Genomic DNA, 21,512 nt, shown 5'->3' on the forward strand with positions numbered 1-21,512 from the left:
ATTATTAAGTACGGATTTCTAAAACAAGTTTGCATATCTTTAATTGCCTAAGAATTAATTTTTGGAGTACATTTTCAAAATTAGCATTCTTTTTTATGGGTTGGTTAAATGATTTTTATGTGTGCTCGTAGAATTTTTTGACACAGAAAATAAAATATGGTTTAGCTATTTTTATGACTCTCGTTCATGGACTAACTCAGTTCTGGCATACTTAAGTCCTAGAGTAGCTATGCTCCTAAAACGAAGGGAATATTAAGAAAATAGTTTAAGTAAATGTTTACTTTTTCTGTTATATCAGAAAATCTATGAATATTGATTGTTGACTTTTATGATGGATTATCAGGGTTTGCTAGTTGTTGTATGGATTAGTTAATCATATTCTTTTGTTTAGAAGCATATTATATAATGTTATTACTACAATAAAATAACAATTTACCCTTTTGTTCAACATAAACACGCAAAAAAGGTTTTTTTTTAGAATATTTTTAAAGGGTTATTTCACAAGGTTTAGTGTGGAAATTGTGTGTTACTGAAGTTATTTCCAAGCTTTTTAAGTAGATGTTTTAAATTACTCCTCTCCCGCCTTTCGAAAATAGCACAAAACATTCACCGGACCATTCCAAAGTTTCCTGAAAATAAAAATACTTTTTTAATCTAAGATAAAAGGTTCCTTTACATATGATTTATTTTTTATTTCTAGTAAAATTACCTTACCACTCCAATGTTTGTTTCATATCTCCTATTCCCATTTTGTGAATTTAAAACAGGTATCTCACTGGGGTGTTAAGTTTCTTTTCAGTAGCAAACCTACTCAATAATTTCAAATATCTGTCTACAACATTTTGATAGAAACTTGATTTTCTCGCCTATTATCAAAATAGTAGACTAATGTTTTTTTTGTTGTTGTAAGATTTCCTTTCCATAAAGCCGCTGCTTTTTGGCCGTTCGACTGTCTTTCGTGTTCAGGGGACCATAAGTTAGGGGAAATTGCAATTTTCTCTGCTGCTGTTTTAGATAAACTACATTTTTTTCTAGATGTTATATATCCAAAGGGGTATTTAATTTTTAACATACCATATTCGTCAGAATGGGTATGATATGGGTGGAGGGGAAAAATGATCTACGCAGTTGCTGGATATTTCTCTGGCGGATAAATGGACATCTACTCTTAAAACTTACTTTGTCCGTTTGTCCGTATTTTTTTTCGGATAAGTATACATGTATTAAAGTTGCCATCCTTGTTATATTTCAGTTTGCAATTATTTTGCGTTATTATAGTCTCTTTTATAGCTAAGAGAAACTATGCAAGATGTAAATGATGAATTTTTCTCCCACCATTTCTCAAAGCGAAGGGAAAATAGTGAAATGATAAATTCACGAGAATATGTGAATTTAATGCCATGTGATAAATGTGCAGAGACAAGAGTTTTGTCTTTTAGTGGCTTGGCTTCCTACAATACATTTGTTTTTACCCAGAAACCAGACTAAATAATAAGCTTCATAAATAAGAAAAGCCTTCTTTTTGTATATTTAAGTGTTGCTTTGTTTTAAAAGTGTATTTTACATATTACATTTATAAATTCAATAAACTTTGATTTTTTACGTTTTAAGAAGGAATGGGGGGGGGGGGAGGCTCGTAACCAAACATAAAAAATGAAGGAGAAGCAAAAAAATTACAGCACATGATTTAATAGAGCTTTGCTGAGATACAACTTAGAAATGATTGTGAAACCGCTTTCCTCTGCTTTATTTGCCATTTCTCGCAAAGTTGTACCAGTGAGAATTGTTATTATAAGGTTAAATAAAAAAAAAAAAATCCTTTCATTTATACTTTGTACACTTTAATATTTCAAATTATTAGGTTTATTATCTTATCTGACTAACATTATATTTATATGGATATAACTTTAACGTTCATTTTAAATTGGGTTTATTTTATTTTTAAATATATAAAGTGTAAAGCACATAGTAATACAAACAACCAGTATTAGTGAGGACAGTAGAACTAGAGATGTGGCCATATTTTGACCAGCAACACGAAGGTTGTGAACAATCTTAGGATGTAGGTCATCATTGGGATTTTCTTTTTCGTGATTTTCATCTGTTGAATGATCTCCAGGAATACAGTATGCTGATAGTCTAAAATTTGACATAAATAAATGCTTGACTAGAAAGACTACATTTTGGCAGAAACTTGCGCAAGCCTATAGGCAAGGCATTGCTATACTTCCAGAAATAGTTGACAGGCCTTTGGTATAAGCAAATGTCATAAGATTTATGTTTCTATATATTTTTAGAATAATTTCTAGGGGTATAACCAGGGGCGTCCAAGCTTTTTTTTTTGGGGGGGGTAAAAAATTTTAGGGGGGGGGTAATTCGTGTTTGGGGGGGGTAATATGGCGCGCGAAGCGCGCCGAAATTTTTTTTACCCCCCCCAAATTTTTACCCCGGGGGTAAAATTTGATTGGGGGGGGGGGGTAATTACCCCCCCTAAAGTCTGTTGTGGGGGGTAATTACCCCCCCCCCCCCCAAACTAATTTACCCCGGGGGTAAAATTTTTGGGGGGGGTAATTTAATTATGTAAAAAAAGCACCTACCTAATCTATTAAGTTAATAAGTACTATCCTATAACATAAAGTAGTAAGTAAGGTTTATTTGACTATAGCTTCAGATTTCATTACTTTTAATACTGAGTTCTCCTTTTTAGGAAAGCTTCACATAGATCCCATGATGGTTCCACACTATTATAGGTCAATCCTTTGAGTGGTTTTAGGCTATTTTTCTCCTCCCTTTTTACCCTTTAGAAAACACGAGTTCTTAGATGCTAAGGGCGCCACTACTATTCAAATATATAGTAGTGTCTCATTCTTTAGAACATAAAAATACAATAATTAACTCACTAACCAATGAACCAATATGATTATACTTTAAAGTGAAGCGTCTTATAGGTCCTGGTAAGTTTTATAACTAGTTTTGAGACATCCTGACATCCTCCCAAAAGAAATCGCCTATAGAAATTCTTTTTCATTATTTAATGAAATATTTAATTTAGTTAGGTATCTATTTTATGGAATCTTCAGTAAGAGATATAAGTTTTCCGGAATTTTAATGTAGGGAGTAGATTTGAAATCTGCATCAAATTTTAAGGATTTTTTATAAAATTCATTTTTTGTATAATTCTTTATCTAAAAGCGGAAATGCAAATTAAGTTAATTAATTTTGGCATCCGTGATTGGTGGATTTAAAAAATCTGCGCTCTGATTGGATGTCGTACATCATTCAACCAATTAGAGCGCAGGTAGTTTAAAATCCAACTATCCTATTGGTCAAAATTAATTAACTTAAAATGTATTTCCGCTTTTAGATAAAGAATTATACAAAAAACGAATTTTATAAAAAATCCTTAAAATTTGATGCAGATTTCAAATCTACTCCCTACATTAAAATTCCGGAAAACTTATATCTCTTAATCTTCAGTGCTTTACAATTACATCATAGATCCCCGGGATGGTTTTAGCCCTTATAAAGGCCCAAGCAAATAAAACATGATCAAACTATTACATTTTTTTTAAGAACATTCAATTTGGGGGGGGTAAATACCCCCCCCAAAAATTTTTTTTAAAGAACATTTATTTTGGGGGGGGGGTAATTACCCCCCCCAAAATGGTTTGGGGGGGGTAAATTCCCCCCCCCCAAAATCGTTGGGGGTGCCTACGGCACCCCCAAGGTAGGGGTAATTTTTTTTTGGGGGGGGTATTGTTCAAAAAATTTTGGGGGTGCCAAATGGCCCATTACCCCCCCCCCCTTGGACGCCTATGGGTATAACCACCTTGTAGTTTGTGTGCAGTTTTGTTGATTGCAGTTGTCAGTCCCCCCGCATGCTTTTCCTCCACATACAACATCACATACTTGTTCTGTCCTGTTTGAAATTAGCTGCTTTAGATCTGTTTCTGACATTGTGGAACACCTATAATTAAATTCATTTTATTCTTCTAAGATCAAATTTAAATAATTAGATAAGGCCGTATTTGGTAAAATGAAACTATGTTAACAAAAACATTTTGAGAAAGAGTTCCTCAAACATAAATATAGTTAATACAGCAATACATTTTGATTAACAAATGATCATTTGAGAGTCTAATATATTGGAGGCAAAATTGTCATAATTAAGTTGTAATACCAAGATCAAGTTTTATGTGTAAAGGCGGTTTTTTTTTTTAATCTCTCTTTTTTGTCCATGCCAAATGTCAAATGACGAAATAATGGCAAAAGGAATATTATTAGTAATTACCTTGGCAACAAAAAAGTAAAATGATTTTTGTCATTTCCTCTAAGATTAACCTGCACTCTAAGGACTTGTTGGTCATGTGAAATAGAACACCAACACTTGATACTGCAGGAAGAGAGACCATACACACATCCTGACATATACCAGGGCTCACTATTTCTTGTTGAGATAATACAATACTAAATAAAAAAAAACAATATTTAACTGTTTGGGTTCAAAAAAATAGGAGTTTGCTCCTTTTTGAAGCACTAGCGGCTTCGCCCCTAGACTCTAGGGGCTTTACCCCAAGAGGTAATTAAAAAAAATTAAGTATTTCTGGTCCTGCCATTTATTTTAAAATAACTGCCTAAAAAAATGGTTAGGGGATTTTTTTGTTTTTGCGGGGTTGTGGGTGTCCCACCCCTTCCCCCAAGAAAATAGTCTAAAACCACAACAGGAACAGTAGGTATATTCCCTGAAGATTAGAATCCAATCGGTTCAGTGGTTACCGAGATCTTAAGGGACGGACGGACAGACATCATTCTACTTTGTATTATAGATTGTAAATATATTTGGCTGAATTCCTTTGAACGTTTCAAAGTACATTTCTGCTCTTGGCCTTTCTAGATTGAAAGGGTTGGGATTCAATCCAATGGTTGTAACTTTTAGTCTAAGTGTGATGGTATTTTCTTTTCTGAATGTCTGGTAAATTGTAATTCTCAATCCTATCAATTTGCTTTATTTCTATTTCTTATTTCTCTATGATATTGGAATATCTCAATTTCTCAAACCATCTCTCCAAGAACAAAGATTACAACAACCCAAAACAATAGCCCTCAATTTACCTGGAATTATATAGATAATCTGATGCATCATAACATCCAAAGGGTAGAGAGTCCAGGCATTTTTCTTCTTTTCCTGTGTCATGAGCACATCTGATTTCTAGTCTGTAAATATTTAACATAGAGTTGAAAGATAATTGAAATTTTTCAAAATCTGGCAAACCGTTGAACTGATTTGGTTGTGCTTTTAAAAAATAAATAGGTTAAATGTGAAGTCGTCAGTGTTAGTAATTAGGTATATCCTCCTAATGTAATGTGCTTTAATATGCACCCGCATGTAGTTGGGTTGGAGTAGGGAAGAATAACTAAGTCATAGAGAAGTTAAAAAATAAAAAATTGTTGTAACTTAGAAGTATTAATTTTACCTATTTAATACCTAGAATGACAAATACCTTGACAAAAAAATTATCTTCTTACCTGTCATTACTAGGAAGAACGTTACAAAATTTGTTGGAAATCACATTTTCTCTCTTAATTAAAATTGAGAATGTGTTACTTAACATATTTTAAAATAATTTTGGTAGGTTTTTCTCATGAAACTAGACAATTTTGAATCATTTGAGATATACGACAGTTTATGGCGGCAGCGGGCCGCCATTTTTTATAGTTCTACATTGTACTTTATTGAAGCCACTCCTAAGTCAAATTTTAGTGCTTTAACTCTATTTTTTGTTGTTCCTTTATGTTTTGGTTTGGTTACAAAAAGTGTGTCATCCTTTTATACTTTTGAAATTTTGAAGTACCTTGATTGAATTTTCATGAAGACAGTTACACTCACAAGCTTTATCCTTCTCATCACATCTAATAACAAATATTATTAAAATCCTTAAATTAGAGGTGAAGTAAATTTATTTTTAGAATGACTTTAATCGCTATTTGCCACCCTGCACCTCTGGCCTAAAAAGTCAGTGCTAGATGGGCTTTTCTGAGATTAACTCCAGCAGAAAAAAATACACCTATTAGATATAGTGGGGTGTTGAATGTTGCTCTACTGGCGATGTAAGAATTTTACTGTTCCTTTTCTTTTTCAGAATAAAAAAATAATGATACAAAATTGTTACCGAGTGACAGCAAAAGTTGTATTTCTTCTGTGACATTCCCAAACACAGTCTCTATCCTTATGAAGCAATCTTTTTTTTTTAAAGGCAACTATTTTATAATCATATCTGTCCGTATGCATGTAAATTGAATATTTGTAGCATAAACTTTTAAACGCATGTATAAAATTATTTGCTTTGGTGGCTTTGTTATTACTTCACCACATGTTGTTTCCCTAACAGTTTTGTCTAAAATTAATATTGTTAGACTATAGATGTTGCTCAGTTGAAGACTTGATTGTTCTTGTTATCCTCCTTTGGTTATGAATTATTTATCAGATTAAATCTCAGTATTTGTAAAGTTGACTCCAACTTTATGATTATTTATGTTTCATTTCCTGTATCAAACTTTCCAAAGATTTAGCAGTTGACCAATTAACACTCGCAGAACTTTTTAATATTCAAATCATATTCATAATTTAATTTACAAAGTCGTTCATCACTTCTGAAGGAAATTTTGCTTTTTATCAAAAACCAACAAAAATTACAACAAATAGGCTAAATATAAAATAATTTGTGCAGTTACTGGGTTTGTGTATATTATCATGACTGCAGTTTAATTGAATTGGAGGGTTAAAAGATAAAATACTTTAATGGTATGCAAATTAAATTAAAGGTTGATCATGAAAGTGAAAACAGATAGAGTATAGAAGATTTGATAATTAAGCCAAGATTGACAGAATAATGTGGGTTCATTGTTAAGAATAGCTTGGCTTTATGATCATCAAACTAATATTAAATGAATATGAGACCTAGTGCAGCCATGATGTTGAAATGGTTCTCTGTAATCACACAAAGCTAAGTCTAAAGGGTGCTCGCAAGACTCTTTGATACAATACACTCTGCAATGAAATATATCAGTGTTTCGTATTTTCTTTTGAACAAAAATGTTTTGTACTGCTTTGAACTTAGCCAATGGGGTCGAGTTTGGCAGCTAAGAATAGAGAAACATACTTTAGTTAACATCTTTAAGAATGACTAAATATTAATACGAATTAGGAAGGAATGTTCATTTTCATAAGCTCCCAAGAAGATTCGGAAGACCAATTGGAAAAAAACAAGATCAAATTCAGTTGCTAATTAAACAATGTTTTTTTTTATGTTATCAATTTTAACATTAATTTGGCTTCCTAATATCAAATACTAATTAATTTTTATTCTCTATTGACGTTTTCTGTTGGGCTGGATATTTAGAAAATTAGATCGATACAATAATTCAGTCCTCGTGTTTTTAATTAGTTAAACGTTTTGCTACAGTTAAAAAAAAACACTAATTTCAAGTGTAAGCAGGAGTGTATATTTTCACAATTCCTCCACCCTCTCAACAAAATTCAAAATAAGGAAATATTTTGTAGTTTTAATATATATATTATCAAAAGTAATAGAATGAAAGTTGGTGTAAAGAAATTCAACTGGTTAAAAATATACACCCTGAGTAAGCTAAAAAAAATGTTTTGATTCACTGTTTTCTGTTGCTAGACTATTAATCTCTCATTTATTTTAATTTACAATCTCTCCGTATTTGTACATGATTATATAAAATAATAATAGGATATCAAATGATTTATTTTCTTTCTGGTATAATGATAGATAGCCTACATGTCTTAAGAATTTGATTCATCTCAATTTTTCGTACTATTCAATCTCCTTGGAAATTTAAACAAATATGGTGAGAAATGCTAAACCACCCCCTTCCCTACCTAAATCACAAATATGTTTATATATCTAAATTTCGAGAAACCTATGTTTACAAACAAAAAATTTTATATGAATGTGTTTTGTTTGTTTAGTGCATGTATATTCACATGATTTATGACATTCTGTCTAGGTTAAGAAAAATATATGAAAACAAAGTTAAACATTGGAAGAATACATAACTCACTTTAGAAGATCTAAGGTTCCATCTCCACACTAGAAATAACAATTTTATATTAGTTCTTTATAACATTTTATTGTAAAATAGTGACAAGAAGTCAATACAAATGGAGAATTTGTTGTTTTTTTTGGAGAATTTTTAATTCGTTTATTTTATTAGAAGTTATAAGAAAATTAATCACAACAAGGACAATCACATGGAAATTAAGTAGTTAAAAAAGATAAGCAAGATAGAACAAAAATTTAATGGGATTAATTTACCAAAATTTTCCCAAATGTAATAATATTTAACATGCTATGAAGAGAAATGATAATTGAAGTGATGTGGATGTAAAAATAAACACTTGCATAAAAATCGGGCCAGGCTATCATTACAGACAGTTTGACAAACACTTTAATAAAGAAGTTTCTCTATTACAAAAAAAACATTCAAATGAATATTTTAGCATTCTAAATGTGCAGAAATAGACAAATAGATCTATTTGCCATACTAAATTACATTTTTAATCTTGCCTTTTTTTGTCCTGCAGGACATTGTACTTCACACCCTTCCAGTCCAAGTCGAGTCATTGAATCAACTTAATATAAGGGGGGGGGGGGGGCGTAATGACATTTATTCGTAATCCGTGAGCAAAATGGTCTTAAAATTTAGCTAGACCCTTCAAACTTGGTATATAAGCCTAGTCCTATAGGTATTACATCTAAATGGCAAAAAAATACAAATTTTTTTATTTTAAGGTTAGGTTAGGTAAGAAAAACCCTGCGGAAATGGGGTTTTTAGGCTTTTTTTGGTCGACTTTGATGTGGAAACTTACCCTAAATTGTTTTTTTTTAGGGTTTTAACTTAAATACACTGTATCTATTCATATGGACATTATTTAAGATGATTCAGCAAGTCGGGGACCGACCCCAGGGGGCTAGGTGGGTGGCCCGCAGGGGTTAAGTGCCTTTTTCCCAACACATATGTTGTGATACATCTAATTATGGTTTTTTAGGTCAAGGAACTCAAATTCAGAGCTAAAATAAGCATTAGACTAATCTGAAGCTAGCCCCAGTGGGCTAGGTTAGTGGCCCGCAGGGGTTAAGTTCATTTTTTCCAATATATATCTTGTTATATATCAAAATATAGGTTTTTTAGGTCAAGAAACTCAAATTCTGAGCAAAAATTAGAATTAGACTAACCTGAAGCTAACCCCCCCACTATGTGCCCAGCCAATGCAAAAACTCCAAGATTCCAAAAAATGCATTTTTGAATATTGACCAATTTTAAAGTTTTAGGTTAATCTTTGTCATATTTGAGAAGGATTCCCAAAGCTAGAGTTAAAAATATCAATTACTTATCATTTTACAGCTTCGAGAAGTAGCCTGCCTAGATATTTAGGATTTTGTAATAAAAGCCTGACTATTGAAATTACATTTTATATGCAAACTTTAAATTATTGTCAATCTACCAAAAATTGAGCTACAGTAATATGTTATACCTTTTTTGAAAGCTTATTGAATATACTATTCGATTTAAAATTAGTTTTTATACATTTACTTATAAAACTTATGAAAAAATGGATGTCAAAGCATTCCCCCTTAAAGAATCAGGAATTATACTATTTTGTAATGATACTCTCAACTTTAAATAGTTTGATCTTTTTTCAGCTAACGATGCCGCATATCAGACCTTTACACATGTTTAACCAAGGCACTCAGTGAATAAATCCCATTGGTTTCAATGGCGGCATCGTTAGCTGAAATTTTTTTTCCGCATTTTTGTAGGAGCGGTCGGACCCATTTTATAACAATTTTTACACAAAAAAAGACAAATTAAAATAACTTTTTTTACAAATTATTTTATCGTGATATTTTTAGTTCTTGATGCAATTTTTGATACAATCCCTTATTCTTATTGCTTAAAGTCTTTAAAGGATATCCTCCCCCCCCCCCCCCATCCCCGGAGTGTGGGGGAGGCCCCCCATGCACACGCCTAGTAATATTCATTTAAGCTATGTAATCGAAACTGTTGCTTCTAATCAACTACCATTCTTTTTAAATTAAATGAATAATATTCTAAATGTTTCAATTTGATACTAAAACCTATTCCACCCCTTATGCACGCCCTAAAGAATTAAAAGAGATAAGCAAACTTGTAAAGAAACTAAAAGATTTAAGCAAATTTGTTAAAAAATGTATGAAGGCCTTGGGATCTAAAGGGATAAATGAATGGCAGATAAATTGATGATTATCAATATGATACACAAACTTACCCTTCTGTAGATTACAATTATTGGTTGAAAAGTTATGACACTCAACTTAATAAACAAACAAGAAAATGTTATTATAAAACTTTCGGGACTAGAGTGATAAACAGCCCAATGTCCTCCTCCTTCCTGATAAAGGCCCTATTGCAGACAATCAATCCTTTGATTGCAAGGCCTTTGGATTAAAGTTTTCAGTGCTTTTGGGGGGATTTGTGATATATTTGCTTTTATTTTTTAAAACAAGGATTGTTTTGTCTCTAAGTAGCGCAGCAATAACAGGTCAATTTTTTAATGAAAAAGTACAGTAAAATGGGTTATAGAAAAATAGAAAATTATTTTACAAAATGTTATTAACATGTTTCCTTGTTTGTAGTTATTAAAGGACGCCTGCGAGAAATACCACGCTTTAACTGCTGAAAGACTGCCACAAGAAGACCCAATACCCCAAATTTTAAGCCTTCAGCTTCAATAACAAAAAAGTTCTAGGCATTTCAAAATAGCATTTTATGTACAATGGAATTTTTGAAAGATTTCCAATGCTCATAAAAGAAAAAAACAATATTAAATTATGTCGCCTAGACACAAAATTATAACCTTATTCTTGTCAGAAACTTAGATTGCCTGTAACTGATTACATTTTTACAATAAAAACACCATATTTCATAGTCAAAATCTATGAAAAAAATTCAATTTAAATTGCATTTTTAAACGAAAATCATAGCGGAAACAAAGGGGTAAACTAATACAAGCTTAGCTGTGATTGGTTGTTAAGCTGATTCAGCCTTCTGATTGGCTACAGTACATTCGGTACAACGCAAGTAAAACTTATTTTTTTTTAATGATTTTGACTGTAAAAATGGGTATTTTTATTGTAAAAATATAATTAGTTACTGGAAACCTAAATTTATGACAAAAATAAGCTTATAATTTTGTTTCTAGGCCACGTAGTTCAATTTCAAAGTTTTCAACATGAGCATTGCAATTCTTTCAAAATTTCCATTGTACATAAAATGTCATTTTAAAATGCCTAGAACTTTTTTGTTATAGATGCTGAAGGCTTCAAATTTGGGGTATTTGGTCTACTTGTGGCAGTCTATCAGCAGTTAAAGCGTGGTATTTCTTGCAGGCTTCCTTTAATATCAACAAATCCAGGGATCTAAAGGGATAAGTTAATGGCCGATAAATTGATGAACTTACCCAACGATTATACACAAAATTACCCCTTTTGTAGATTACAATTAGTGGTTTAAACGTTTGGACACTCAACATTTGAAAAAAACAAACAATTAAAATTCAGTAAAAGCCCCTAAAGTTGCTAAACCAATGGATAATAAAACGTTATTATAAAGCTTTGGGGACTAGTGTAATAAACAGCCCATTGTCCCCTCCCTCCCTGAAACAAATCAATTGATATATAAGTATTTGATTGATAATTTATTTAGGGGGGGGGGGGTAGATGTGGTGACTTGAAACATGACATACCAGCAATTTTATTTTGGGCGCTACTCCCTTAGTTTTAGAAATAATTGGGTAAAATCTTTTGGGTTGTGTCACCAATCACCCCAAGTTTTGGTATCTTTAAAAAAAACTGCGGCGGAACCGCCGTTCACGGCCAATTTCCGCCACCACCAAAAATTTTTTTATTGTATTTCTCGCTGAATTAGGCAATTTGGAATCATGGGGGGACTTCATTTTTAAAATTCTCATTTATCAAGGTATATCTTAAATTCAGTGCTTCTCTTGTGCTTTTAAGATATTGGACCCAAATCGTTTTAGGGTGTCACTAAATCACCCCAATTTTTGGTATCTTTAAAAAAAACGGCGGCGGGCCCGAGGCTCCCGCCGTTTTCAGCCGCCGCCGCCAAAATTTTTTTTTTGCATTTCTCGCCGAATTAGGCAATTTGGAATCATTTGAGATAATATTGTTTTTTTTGCGGCAGAATGGCGGTTAACGGCGGAAGCGGCGATCCCGCCGCCGTTTTTTTAAAGATACCAAAACTTGGGGTAATTAGTGACCCAACCCAAAAGATTTTACCCAATTTGAAGCAAAATTAACAGAACTATGAGTTTTTGTTTTATTTTGGAATTCTGGGCACATAGTGCCCCCCGGGCTAGGTTGGTTTTCTGCAGGGCTTAAGAGCATTTACATAACCTAACCTATAAACTTACTTATATTTTTACATGTTTTTTCTTGAATAAACTTTGTCTATTAATGAGGACTTTATTTAAGATAATCCAGCAAGTCGGGAACCGACCCCAGCAGGTTAGGTTGGTGGCCCGCAGGGGTTAAGTGCATTTTTCCCAATATATATGTTGTTATACATCTAATTATGAGTTTTTTTAGGTCAGTTAACTCAAATTTAGAGCTAGAATTAGCATAAGACTAATCTGAAGCTAGCCCCAGCGGGCTAGGTCGGTGGCCCGCAGGGGTTAAATGCATTATTTTCCAATATATATCTTGTTATATATCAAAATATAGGTTTTTAAGGTCAAGAAACTCAAATTCAGAGCTAAAATAAGCATAAGTCTTACCTGAAGCTAACCCCCGCGGGCTAGGTAGATCTTCTGCAGGGCTTAAGTGCATTTTACCTAACCTAACCTAGAAACTTACTTATTTTTTTGGTTTTTTCCTTGAATGAACTGTGTCTATGAATGAGGAAATTTTTTTAGATGATCCAGCAAGTTGGGGACCTCCTTGGGTCAGCCTCCTGTATGAAGAATCTTTTAAATGATGGCTTTAGGACTGAACACTGTGTATCTAAGTAAAACCTAGCCCGCCTGGGTCAGTCCCCGACTTGCTAGATCATCTTAAATAATGTTCTCATGAACAGTTTATTCAATTAAAAAAACTTCAAAAAAGTAAGATTCTAGGTTAGGTTTGGTAAAATGCATTTAAGCCTTGCAGGCAACTCACCTAGCCCGCAGGGGCTAGCTTCAGATTAGTCTGATTCAATTATTAGCTCTCAATTTGAATTTCTGGACCTAAAAAAACCTATAATTTTATGTATGACAGCACATACTTTTTAAAAATGCACTTAACCCCTGCGGGCCACCCACCTAGCCTGCTGGGGTCAGTCCCCAACTTGCTTGATCATCTTAAATAATGTTCTCATAAATAGACACAGTTTATTCCAGAAAAAACCCTAAAAAAAAAGTACGGTTCCAGGTTAGGTTAGGTAAAATGCACTTAGGACTTGCAGGCAATCCACCTAGCCTGCTGGGGCTAGCTTCAGATTAGTCTGATCCTTTTATTAGCTGTAAATTTGAGTTTCTTGACCTAAAAAACCTATAATTTGATGTATGATAACACATACTTTTTCTAAAAAATGCATTTAACCCCTACAGGCCACCCACCTAGCCCGCTGGGGTCAGTCTTCGACTTGCTTGATCATCTGAAATAAGATCCACATGAATGGACAGTTTATTTGAGAAACAAAACCTAAAAAAAATAATATTAAATGTAAGTTTTTAGGTTAGGTTAGGTAAAATGTACTTAAGCCCTGTTGGCAACCCACCTAGCCCGCTGGTGTTAGCTTCAGATTAGTCTAATGCTTATTTCAGCTCTGAATTTGAGTTCTTTGACCTAAAAAAAACCTATAATTGGTTGTATCTCAACATATATATTGGGAAAATGCACTTAACCCCTGCAGGCCACCCACCTAGCCTGCTGGGGTTAGTTTCAGATTATTCTAATGCTTATTTTTGCTCTGAATTTGAGTTCTTGACCTTAAAAACCTATATTTTGATATATCACAAGATGTATTTTGGAAAATAATGCACTTAACCCCTGCAGGCCACCGACCTAGCCCGCTGGGGCTAACTTCAGATTAGTAGGTCCTCGACTTGCTGGATCATTTTAAAAAAAGTCCTCATTAATAGACACAGTTTATTCAAGAAAAAAACCTGTAAAAATATAAGTAAGTTTCTAGGTTAGGTTAGGTAAATGCTCTTAAGCCCTGCAGAAAACCAACCTAGCCCGCTGGGGCTAGCTTCAGATTAGTCTAATGCTTATTTTAGCTCTAAATTTGAGTTCCTTGACCTAAAAAACCTATAATTAGATGTATTACAACATATGTATTGGGAAAAAGGCACTTAACCCCTGCGGGCCACCCACCTAGCCCCCTGGGGTCGGTCCCCGACTTGCTGAATCATCTTAAATAAAGTCCATATGAATAGATACAGTGTATTTAAGTTAAAACCCTAAGAAAAAACAATTTAAGTTAAGTGTCCACATCAAAATAGACCAAAAAAAGCCTAAAAACCCCATTTCCGCAGGGTTTTTCTTACCTAACCTAACCCTAAAATAAAAATTTTTGGATTTTTTTGCCATTTAGATGTAATACCTATAGGACTAGGCTTATATACCAAGTTTGAAGGGTCTAGCTAAATTTTAAGACCATTTTGCTCACGGATTACGAATAAATGTCATTACGCCCCCCCCCCTTTAATTTACAAAAGATGTTATACGTTTAAATCAAATAATTAAGCCTTATTAGTAAATTTTGACTGAAAAAAGGTTTGATTTTATTACACAGTAGGTAAATAATACGCAAAGGGAACTATACATGAACGAGATCAAGTGATTCATTGCAACTTCCAGTATTGATCCATAGTATTTTTTTAGTAAATATACTAAGTTAATGTTTAATATTTGGTTTATCAACTAAAAAGTTGGGTTTTACCATGGTTTTATATGAAAAAACTTTGAAATGTAAATCGTTTTTTTGATGCAATATCATCAAATGCTTTTTTGAGTTCAAAGGACAAAATAAAATAACACGGCAGAAAAGCATTAAATTCTTTAAATTGCAAAAGTACTTTAATTAATAAACTGTTTACAATATTACAAGTTATCAAACCTTTTTTTAAATATACATTTTTAATTAAAATAATATACTTTAAATAACAGTTTCAACTAATCAAAACATTCAATGACATTGCACCAAAAAATGCTTTTCTTTTCAAGTATTTTAAATAAAACCATGGTGAAACCTAACTGTTCAGTCGATAAACCAAATATTAAACATAAACCTAGTATATTCACTAAAAAATACTAAAAAGGTCAATGCTGAAAGGTTCTTAGAATCTCTTGCTCTTGTTCGTGGATAGTTCCCTTAAGAATGTAAATAAAACAAATATTTTATTTTGGCAAGTTTGGTGTGTTGCCGCCCCCCCCCCTTATGGAAACCTGCACCAGGAAGTCCACATCCACAGTTGAAACTGTCTCTGAATATAAAGTTAAATTAAAATGGATGAGAGTAAGTGATATTAGCACCTTACAGTAGTGAACTTAAGCTTTTTTAGTTTTTCCACAGATGTGAAAAAAAAATGTCATAAGAGTTGCGTCTGAAAATTATCAAATGCCTAGAAACAAGAACATACTTGTGGTATATAACAACCTGGAAGGTAAGGGAGGGGGGGGGGGAATGCATCCATCTCGTAATCAGTGAGCAAATGGCACTTAGAATTCGAATTTTGATCTGAAATTTTGCATGAGTAATTTTTGTTAGGTATATTTTCCCTAAATTGAACAAAAAGTTGGAAAAGTAACGACTAACGGCTGGCGTCTAAGCCGTTTGGCCATTTTAAAACTATTTTCAAGAGTAATCATCACAAAACTAGGGTTGGGCCGGATATCCGGCCAACGCCGGTATCCGGCAAATATCAGGTTATCCGGCCAAATTACCGGATATCCGGCCGGATAACCGGCCAAATTACTACATATTAAAGTATCAAAAAAGGATATAGTCCCTTTCGTGGCAACGCACCTTAAGGGGCGACTCGTTGTATTTTTAAAATTGCTTTTAATAGGTTATTTTAGGTTAGGTTAGGTTATTTTTGGTTAGATGATTGCCCCGCAGGGTTAGGCAATTGGCCCTGCAAGGTTAGAGTCCCCCGCGAGGGGCTAGAAATAGGAGGAAAGCTACTGTGAAAATACAAATAATCGCTCCTTAAGGGGCGTTGCCACAAAAGGGACTATACCCGCAAAAAAATTCTTCATAAACTGGTGTTTTATATTATACTAGCGGCTGCGTCCCTAGTATCTAGGGATATTAGAAGGGTCATAAAAGTGCTGAAAAAGAACTTAAAACCTTACAACGACTTTTTTGTAAAAATCAAACAGCCTAAAACCACCCTGGGAACTATAAGAAGCTTCCCTCTAAAGGAGAACCATATCGGTTCAGCAGTTAGTGAGATCCTTCGCTACAGACAAAAAAGCTTACTACTTTATAATAGGATAAAATTAAGGTTAAAACTTAAAAATTAAGTAACTAATTAATGATCTTTCTTCTTAGCAAACAAATCTAATTAACTATTACTACCCTCAATCTGTAATATCAACCCCTAACAGTTGGAGGAAGGGCGAGGAATAGGCGTTGAATGCCTGCCCCCACCCCCCCTCTGTTGTTTTTTATCCCATTTTCTGTGTATAAAAGGTAAATGGCTATAACTGTGTGACTTTCAAAATATGGGTATGACACATAACTGAGAGTTGAAATTTTTTTAATACCTCCTTTCTGGCGGGCACAGGATGCCAGCAAATCTGGTAAGGTCATTCAGGTAAAAAGTAAAAATATTTTTTTACTTAAACAAAGCATTTTATGTTATCTAATACTAAAATATCCTATAGTCGTACATCCTCATATGTAATTTAGGTGTTCAAGTCAATTTCAGGTTCCAGGTATAATCCTGCAAGTCCTGAACCTCCAGGTCTCCAGAAATCTTTAAACAGTTCCTGTGACTGCAAATTTTTACTTAAAGATTTCAAATTTTAAACTTAAGCTTTTTTATATATCTTCATGACATTACAATTTCATAAAATCCGTTGCCGTTTACCTGCCAACCGTCGGTTTGCGGCTGGCAGCTGCCAAGTACTGCTGCCACCGCCAAGATTTATGTTTTGAGATTTCTAATATAAAATTTACATAAAGATAAACATATTCAGAAAAAATTGTTCTTCTATTTAAGATTAAAAAAACAGAGATTTTTGTTGTAAAATATAGGGTAAAGCGGGGTGAACTCTGTGTTTTTTTCAGTTTTTTGAACCTGCAAATCGTAAAAATTATTTTTTTTAAATGGGACCAAGACCAGTAGAAAGATCTCGGAAAAGTCGATCAGGTCCTAAAAGGACGTAAACCTAGGACTTTGGGAAGTTTGTCAAAATTGATCTCTAAAACGGCACCAACTTCGCCCCGCCTTTCAAGCTTCGAAAAATCGATGACGTATTAATTTTATTACAGCATGCTCAAAAGGTAAAAGTTGCTTAATGTAATAAAGAGTATGCACAAAAATTTTTATTAAGATGGGTAAATTTTTTCTACCAAAAAAAATAATTTTTCCGAAGTACGCGAAATTTGACTTTTTTTCTCGAAAATTTCACTTTTTTATATAAAATTGAAAAAGTTAGTATAAAAAGTGAAAAAACCGAGTTCGCCCCGCTTCACTTTTAGTCGATTTAAGAAAAAACTATACAAGCTTTTTTAAAGTTTTAAACAGAAATGGATAGCCCATTAGATTCTTAATAAGTCCCCTGAAGACGTCTAAGCTCTAGCTCTTACCAGTTTTTGTCCAAATGACCGTTTTTACGACCGAAGCAAAAAAATTGGAAAAAAAATTTTTGTCGTCCGACTTTAAGACCCAATAAGTACCCTAAAAATTCATCTCACAAAAATTTCATTTTATACTTTTTTGTACGCAATTTAATAAGGAACAAATTTGATTTTATGTTTTTTTCTGTCAGTCGACTAGAACATGGAGAAAAATGTCATTTAATGAAGGTGGTCAAAAAATACCGACTTCACCCCAAACTGAGATCGCCCCACTTTACCCTAAAAGATTATATTGCCGGATATCCGGCCGGATATTTTCAATATCCGGTATCCGGCCGGATATTGAAAATAAACGGTTCTAGCTGCTAGTTGCTGGTACTAGAAATCTAAAAATATTTTTTTTGTATCATTTCACATGATTTAAAGCAAAATTATGTTTCAAAAAGTTGATTCCTACATAGTTTATGACAGATTTGCCCTAAAAATGGCCAAAAAAAACGGCTAAAAGGCTGAGCCGTTTGCCGTTTTTCTTTTTTGTTCGATTTAGGGAAAATAGACCTACCAAGGATTACTCATGCAAAATTTCAGATTGAAATTCACTGATTACGAGATGGTTGCATTAAAAACCTCCCCTTTGTAGTACATATTCTGTTTAAGGGGGGGGGGGGAAGTTTTGACACATTTGCGTAAACCTGACACCTAGGCTTTATCTTTGGACTGAGAGGATAGGTTATTGAGGATAAAATCATTCTTATATGATGAATTTCACGAAGTTTTAAGATTTTTGGATAGGCCTCCATGTTCCGGAAAAAATGAAAAAAAATTTTTTTCTTCCAAAGTTACAGGTCAACTTATAAAACAAAATATGCATCTTTTTTAATATTATTCACATATTTGAAGAAAAAAGATGCATATTTTGTTTTATAAGTTGATTTGTAGATCCAAAAAATCTTAAAACTTTGTGAAATTCATCATATAAAAATGATTTTATCATTAATAACCTATCCTCTCAGTCCAAAGATAAAGCCTAGGTGCCAGGTTTACGCAAATGTGTCAAAACTTCCCACCCCCCCCTTAATACACTTTTAATTTTTTATGATGATGTATTTGTATGATAATGTATCAATTTATGATAGACTAAACTCATTTGAAGTTTAAATTTTTCCAAACTTGTGGATGAAAATTTGTTCAAATAAGTATGTAGACCAAAAAGCCTTGAGTTCACTTCACTAAGCTGCTAAGATCTCTTGTTCTTGTTAGTGCATATCACTAAATATATTTCAAATACTACAATTAAATCTAATGCTTAGTTTTCAGAATAAAAATGTGCTAAACCTGAAAAATGCAACTTCATAATGGCTGACAAATATGTACTCGGTTATTGGTCGAATCTCAAGACATTTTGTTGCACAAGAATCAGCTGAAAACTAACAAAGTGTGATTGTAATTAATTTCAATCAAGGAAAGGTATAATCATGATCATCTATAAAACAAAGTAGAACGATGTCTGTCTGTCTGTTTCTTTGTTTGTACCGAATGATCTCGCTAACCGCTGAACCGATCGGGTTCGCCTTAACAAGGTAGCTTGTCCCGAGAGTTTATTGATTATTTTGGGGAAAGGTACCGCCACCAACACAAGAGAAATCGGCCCTAGAAAAAAATTACTCCATCCAAAAAAATTTTATTTTTAAACTAAAATAAAATATTGGGGGGGGGGGGAGGGCAAAATTTTAAGATTAATGCTTTTGAAGATATTGGATCCAAATCTTTATAGGGTGTCACTAATTACCCCAAGTTTAGGTATCTTTAAAAAACGGCGGCGGGACCGCCGCTCCCGCTGTTCGCCGCCATTTTCCGCCGCCGCTAAAAAAAATTTTATTGCATTTCTCGCCGAATTAGGCAATTTAGAATCATTTGAGACCATGTTATTTTTTTCAAAAAAATTTTCCCTTATAACCAACCCTGCGGGATTTGACCGCCGTTTTCAACCGCCGCCGCCAAAATTTTTTTTGCATTTCTTTTTTTTGCGATTTGGAATCATTTGAGACCATGTTGGTTTTTTGGCGGCGGAAAATGGCGGCGAACGGCGGTCCCGCCGCCGTTTTTTGAAAGATACCAAAACTTGGGGTAATTAGTGACACAACCCAAAAGATTTTACCCAATTATCTCTAAAACTAAGGGAGTAGCGCCCAAAATAAAATTGCTGGTATGTCGTGGCACGAGTCACCACATTTTACCCCCCCACCTTCTTTTAAAGTGATGGGTCGACAACTCCCCACCCCCCCCCCCCCATTTCCTCAGGTGCCCCTAGAGGCGTATTCACTAGTTTAAAATATTGTACTAATTTGAAAACCACGCCTTTTGATATGTCCTTTTAACCTAAATTTTCGTAATTTGTAATAAGCCAAAAATAGACGAAAAATAGGCAATGATATATTTTAACTTAAAGAAAATTTACCTTACCTCACTTAGTTCTTTTGGATTAACTGAAATATAACTATTTATTTTCAAAATTAATGTGCTTTTATCAGTGTTTCGGAGCCGGGAGCCGTAGAGCCGCCATATTTTGCTAGAGCTGGAGCCGTAATTTTTGTTAAAAACGGCTCCGGCTCCGGACTAGATAAATAAAGAGATTTTTTATAAATTATAATTTGGTAACTCTTTTTTGTCATGTGCAAATGCCCTTTTTAAGTTTTTCAAGTCCATTTTTATCAAAAATTTAACTTTTAAAACCTTCAAAAGTCAAAAATAAAAAATATTTTTTTTTATGGGGGAAAAATATATGTCGAGTTTTTCTTGATTTAAGTTGGAGCCGGAGCCGTATTTCCAGATACGGCTCCGCGGAGCCGGAGCAGCACCAAAATCAAACGGCTCCGAAACGCTGGCTTTTATAAAAAGACATTTGAATATTTATTGTATTTTTGTTAAAAATTAACCTAAATGAAGGAGAGACAAATCCAACCCAGTTTCATACACACAAAATTCTAAAATAATTTAAGTCAAAATTCGCCGCGAATTATTGTGGCTTTTTAAAAAATATTGCTCTCTAACGCGGTTGCGGTTGTCGAGCCCTGATATTACGAAGTCTATTAATGTGCCACTTACTGCTTACATTTGTAAATTGTATTATGAGAGATAAAATCGATTTTCCACAGATTTCTTAACAAATTACAGCTGAAAAATTCGGAAATAATGTTATCATGTTTTTTTTTGCAATACTTGTACATAATAAGTTGAAAAGGGTAGATTTTTAAAAGCATAAACAGAAATAGAGGATTAGTAATTAAACTTTGGCGTTTTAGGCTTAATTACGTTTGTTATACTCAGGTTATATATATCAAAATTTTCCGATTATTCCATTAGCTAGTTATTCAATTATAAATAATCCTTGACAAAAAAGCCTCAAATGATTTTAGGCTCAAAGGGTTTTACTAGGTGTGAGATAATTAAATTTTAACGGACACCTTGAAATTGTTGCAACCTCGTAGATGTTATTAACACACTTAGAAATAAAAACACTTGCAACATTGATATTGCCAACATATCAAGTTATACTGACATTGTCATAATAAGATATTGATTATCAGGTCATTAATAACAATTTATACATTTATTTCTTCTAAAATTTTTAA

The 21,512-nt window shown here is 33.3% G+C and overlaps 2 protein-coding genes and 1 long non-coding RNA gene across 9 annotated transcripts in view; 2 read left to right on the top strand and 1 right to left on the bottom strand.

Moving 5' to 3' along the window:
* The window catches only part of LOC145316604 (uncharacterized), a 36,021-nt gene extending 16,850 nt beyond the window's left edge, over nucleotides 1-19,171 (top strand). Inside the window, exons 2-3 of one of the 2 annotated variants that reach the window (XR_013878620.1) lie at nucleotides 15,484-15,588; nucleotides 19,141-19,171. This is a non-coding gene — a long non-coding RNA (uncharacterized LOC145316604). Of the gene's footprint in view, nucleotides 1-8,034; nucleotides 8,208-15,483; nucleotides 15,589-19,140 lie in introns of those variants that run through there. The other variant, XR_013878619.1, reaches the window with a different exon arrangement.
* LOC145316601 (uncharacterized) lies at nucleotides 1,914-21,458 on the bottom strand. The gene is made up of 16 exons (XM_080157232.1): nucleotides 21,345-21,458; nucleotides 20,817-20,864; nucleotides 20,344-20,366; nucleotides 19,216-19,307; nucleotides 15,519-15,556; nucleotides 8,595-8,659; nucleotides 8,089-8,117; nucleotides 6,959-7,048; nucleotides 6,543-6,596; nucleotides 6,171-6,224; nucleotides 5,853-5,910; nucleotides 5,527-5,579; nucleotides 5,113-5,214; nucleotides 4,342-4,467; nucleotides 3,830-3,967; nucleotides 1,914-2,139 (listed from the first exon to the last, which is right to left on the bottom strand). The coding sequence occupies exons 1-16, from the start codon at nucleotides 21,421-21,423 to the stop codon at nucleotides 1,920-1,922; spliced, it is 1,269 nt and encodes a 422-aa protein (XP_080013358.1). The 5' UTR covers nucleotides 21,424-21,458; the 3' UTR covers nucleotides 1,914-1,919.
* Nucleotides 19,189-21,512, top strand: part of Camta (Calmodulin-binding transcription activator) — a 116,557-nt gene continuing 114,233 nt past the window's right edge. For 5 of the 6 annotated variants that reach the window (XR_013878617.1, XR_013878615.1, XR_013878616.1 and 2 more), the window contains exon 1: nucleotides 19,189-19,347. The gene's annotated coding sequence lies outside the window, so the exon portion shown is untranslated. The remainder of the gene's footprint in view (nucleotides 19,348-21,512) is intronic. The other variant, XM_080157228.1, reaches the window with a different exon arrangement.

Source organism: Acartia tonsa, chromosome 4 (assembly GCF_053477335.1).
Source record: "Acartia tonsa isolate MP-2025a chromosome 4, ASM5347733v1, whole genome shotgun sequence".
In the NCBI taxonomy this organism is placed as follows: domain Eukaryota; kingdom Metazoa; phylum Arthropoda; class Copepoda; order Calanoida; family Acartiidae; genus Acartia; species Acartia tonsa.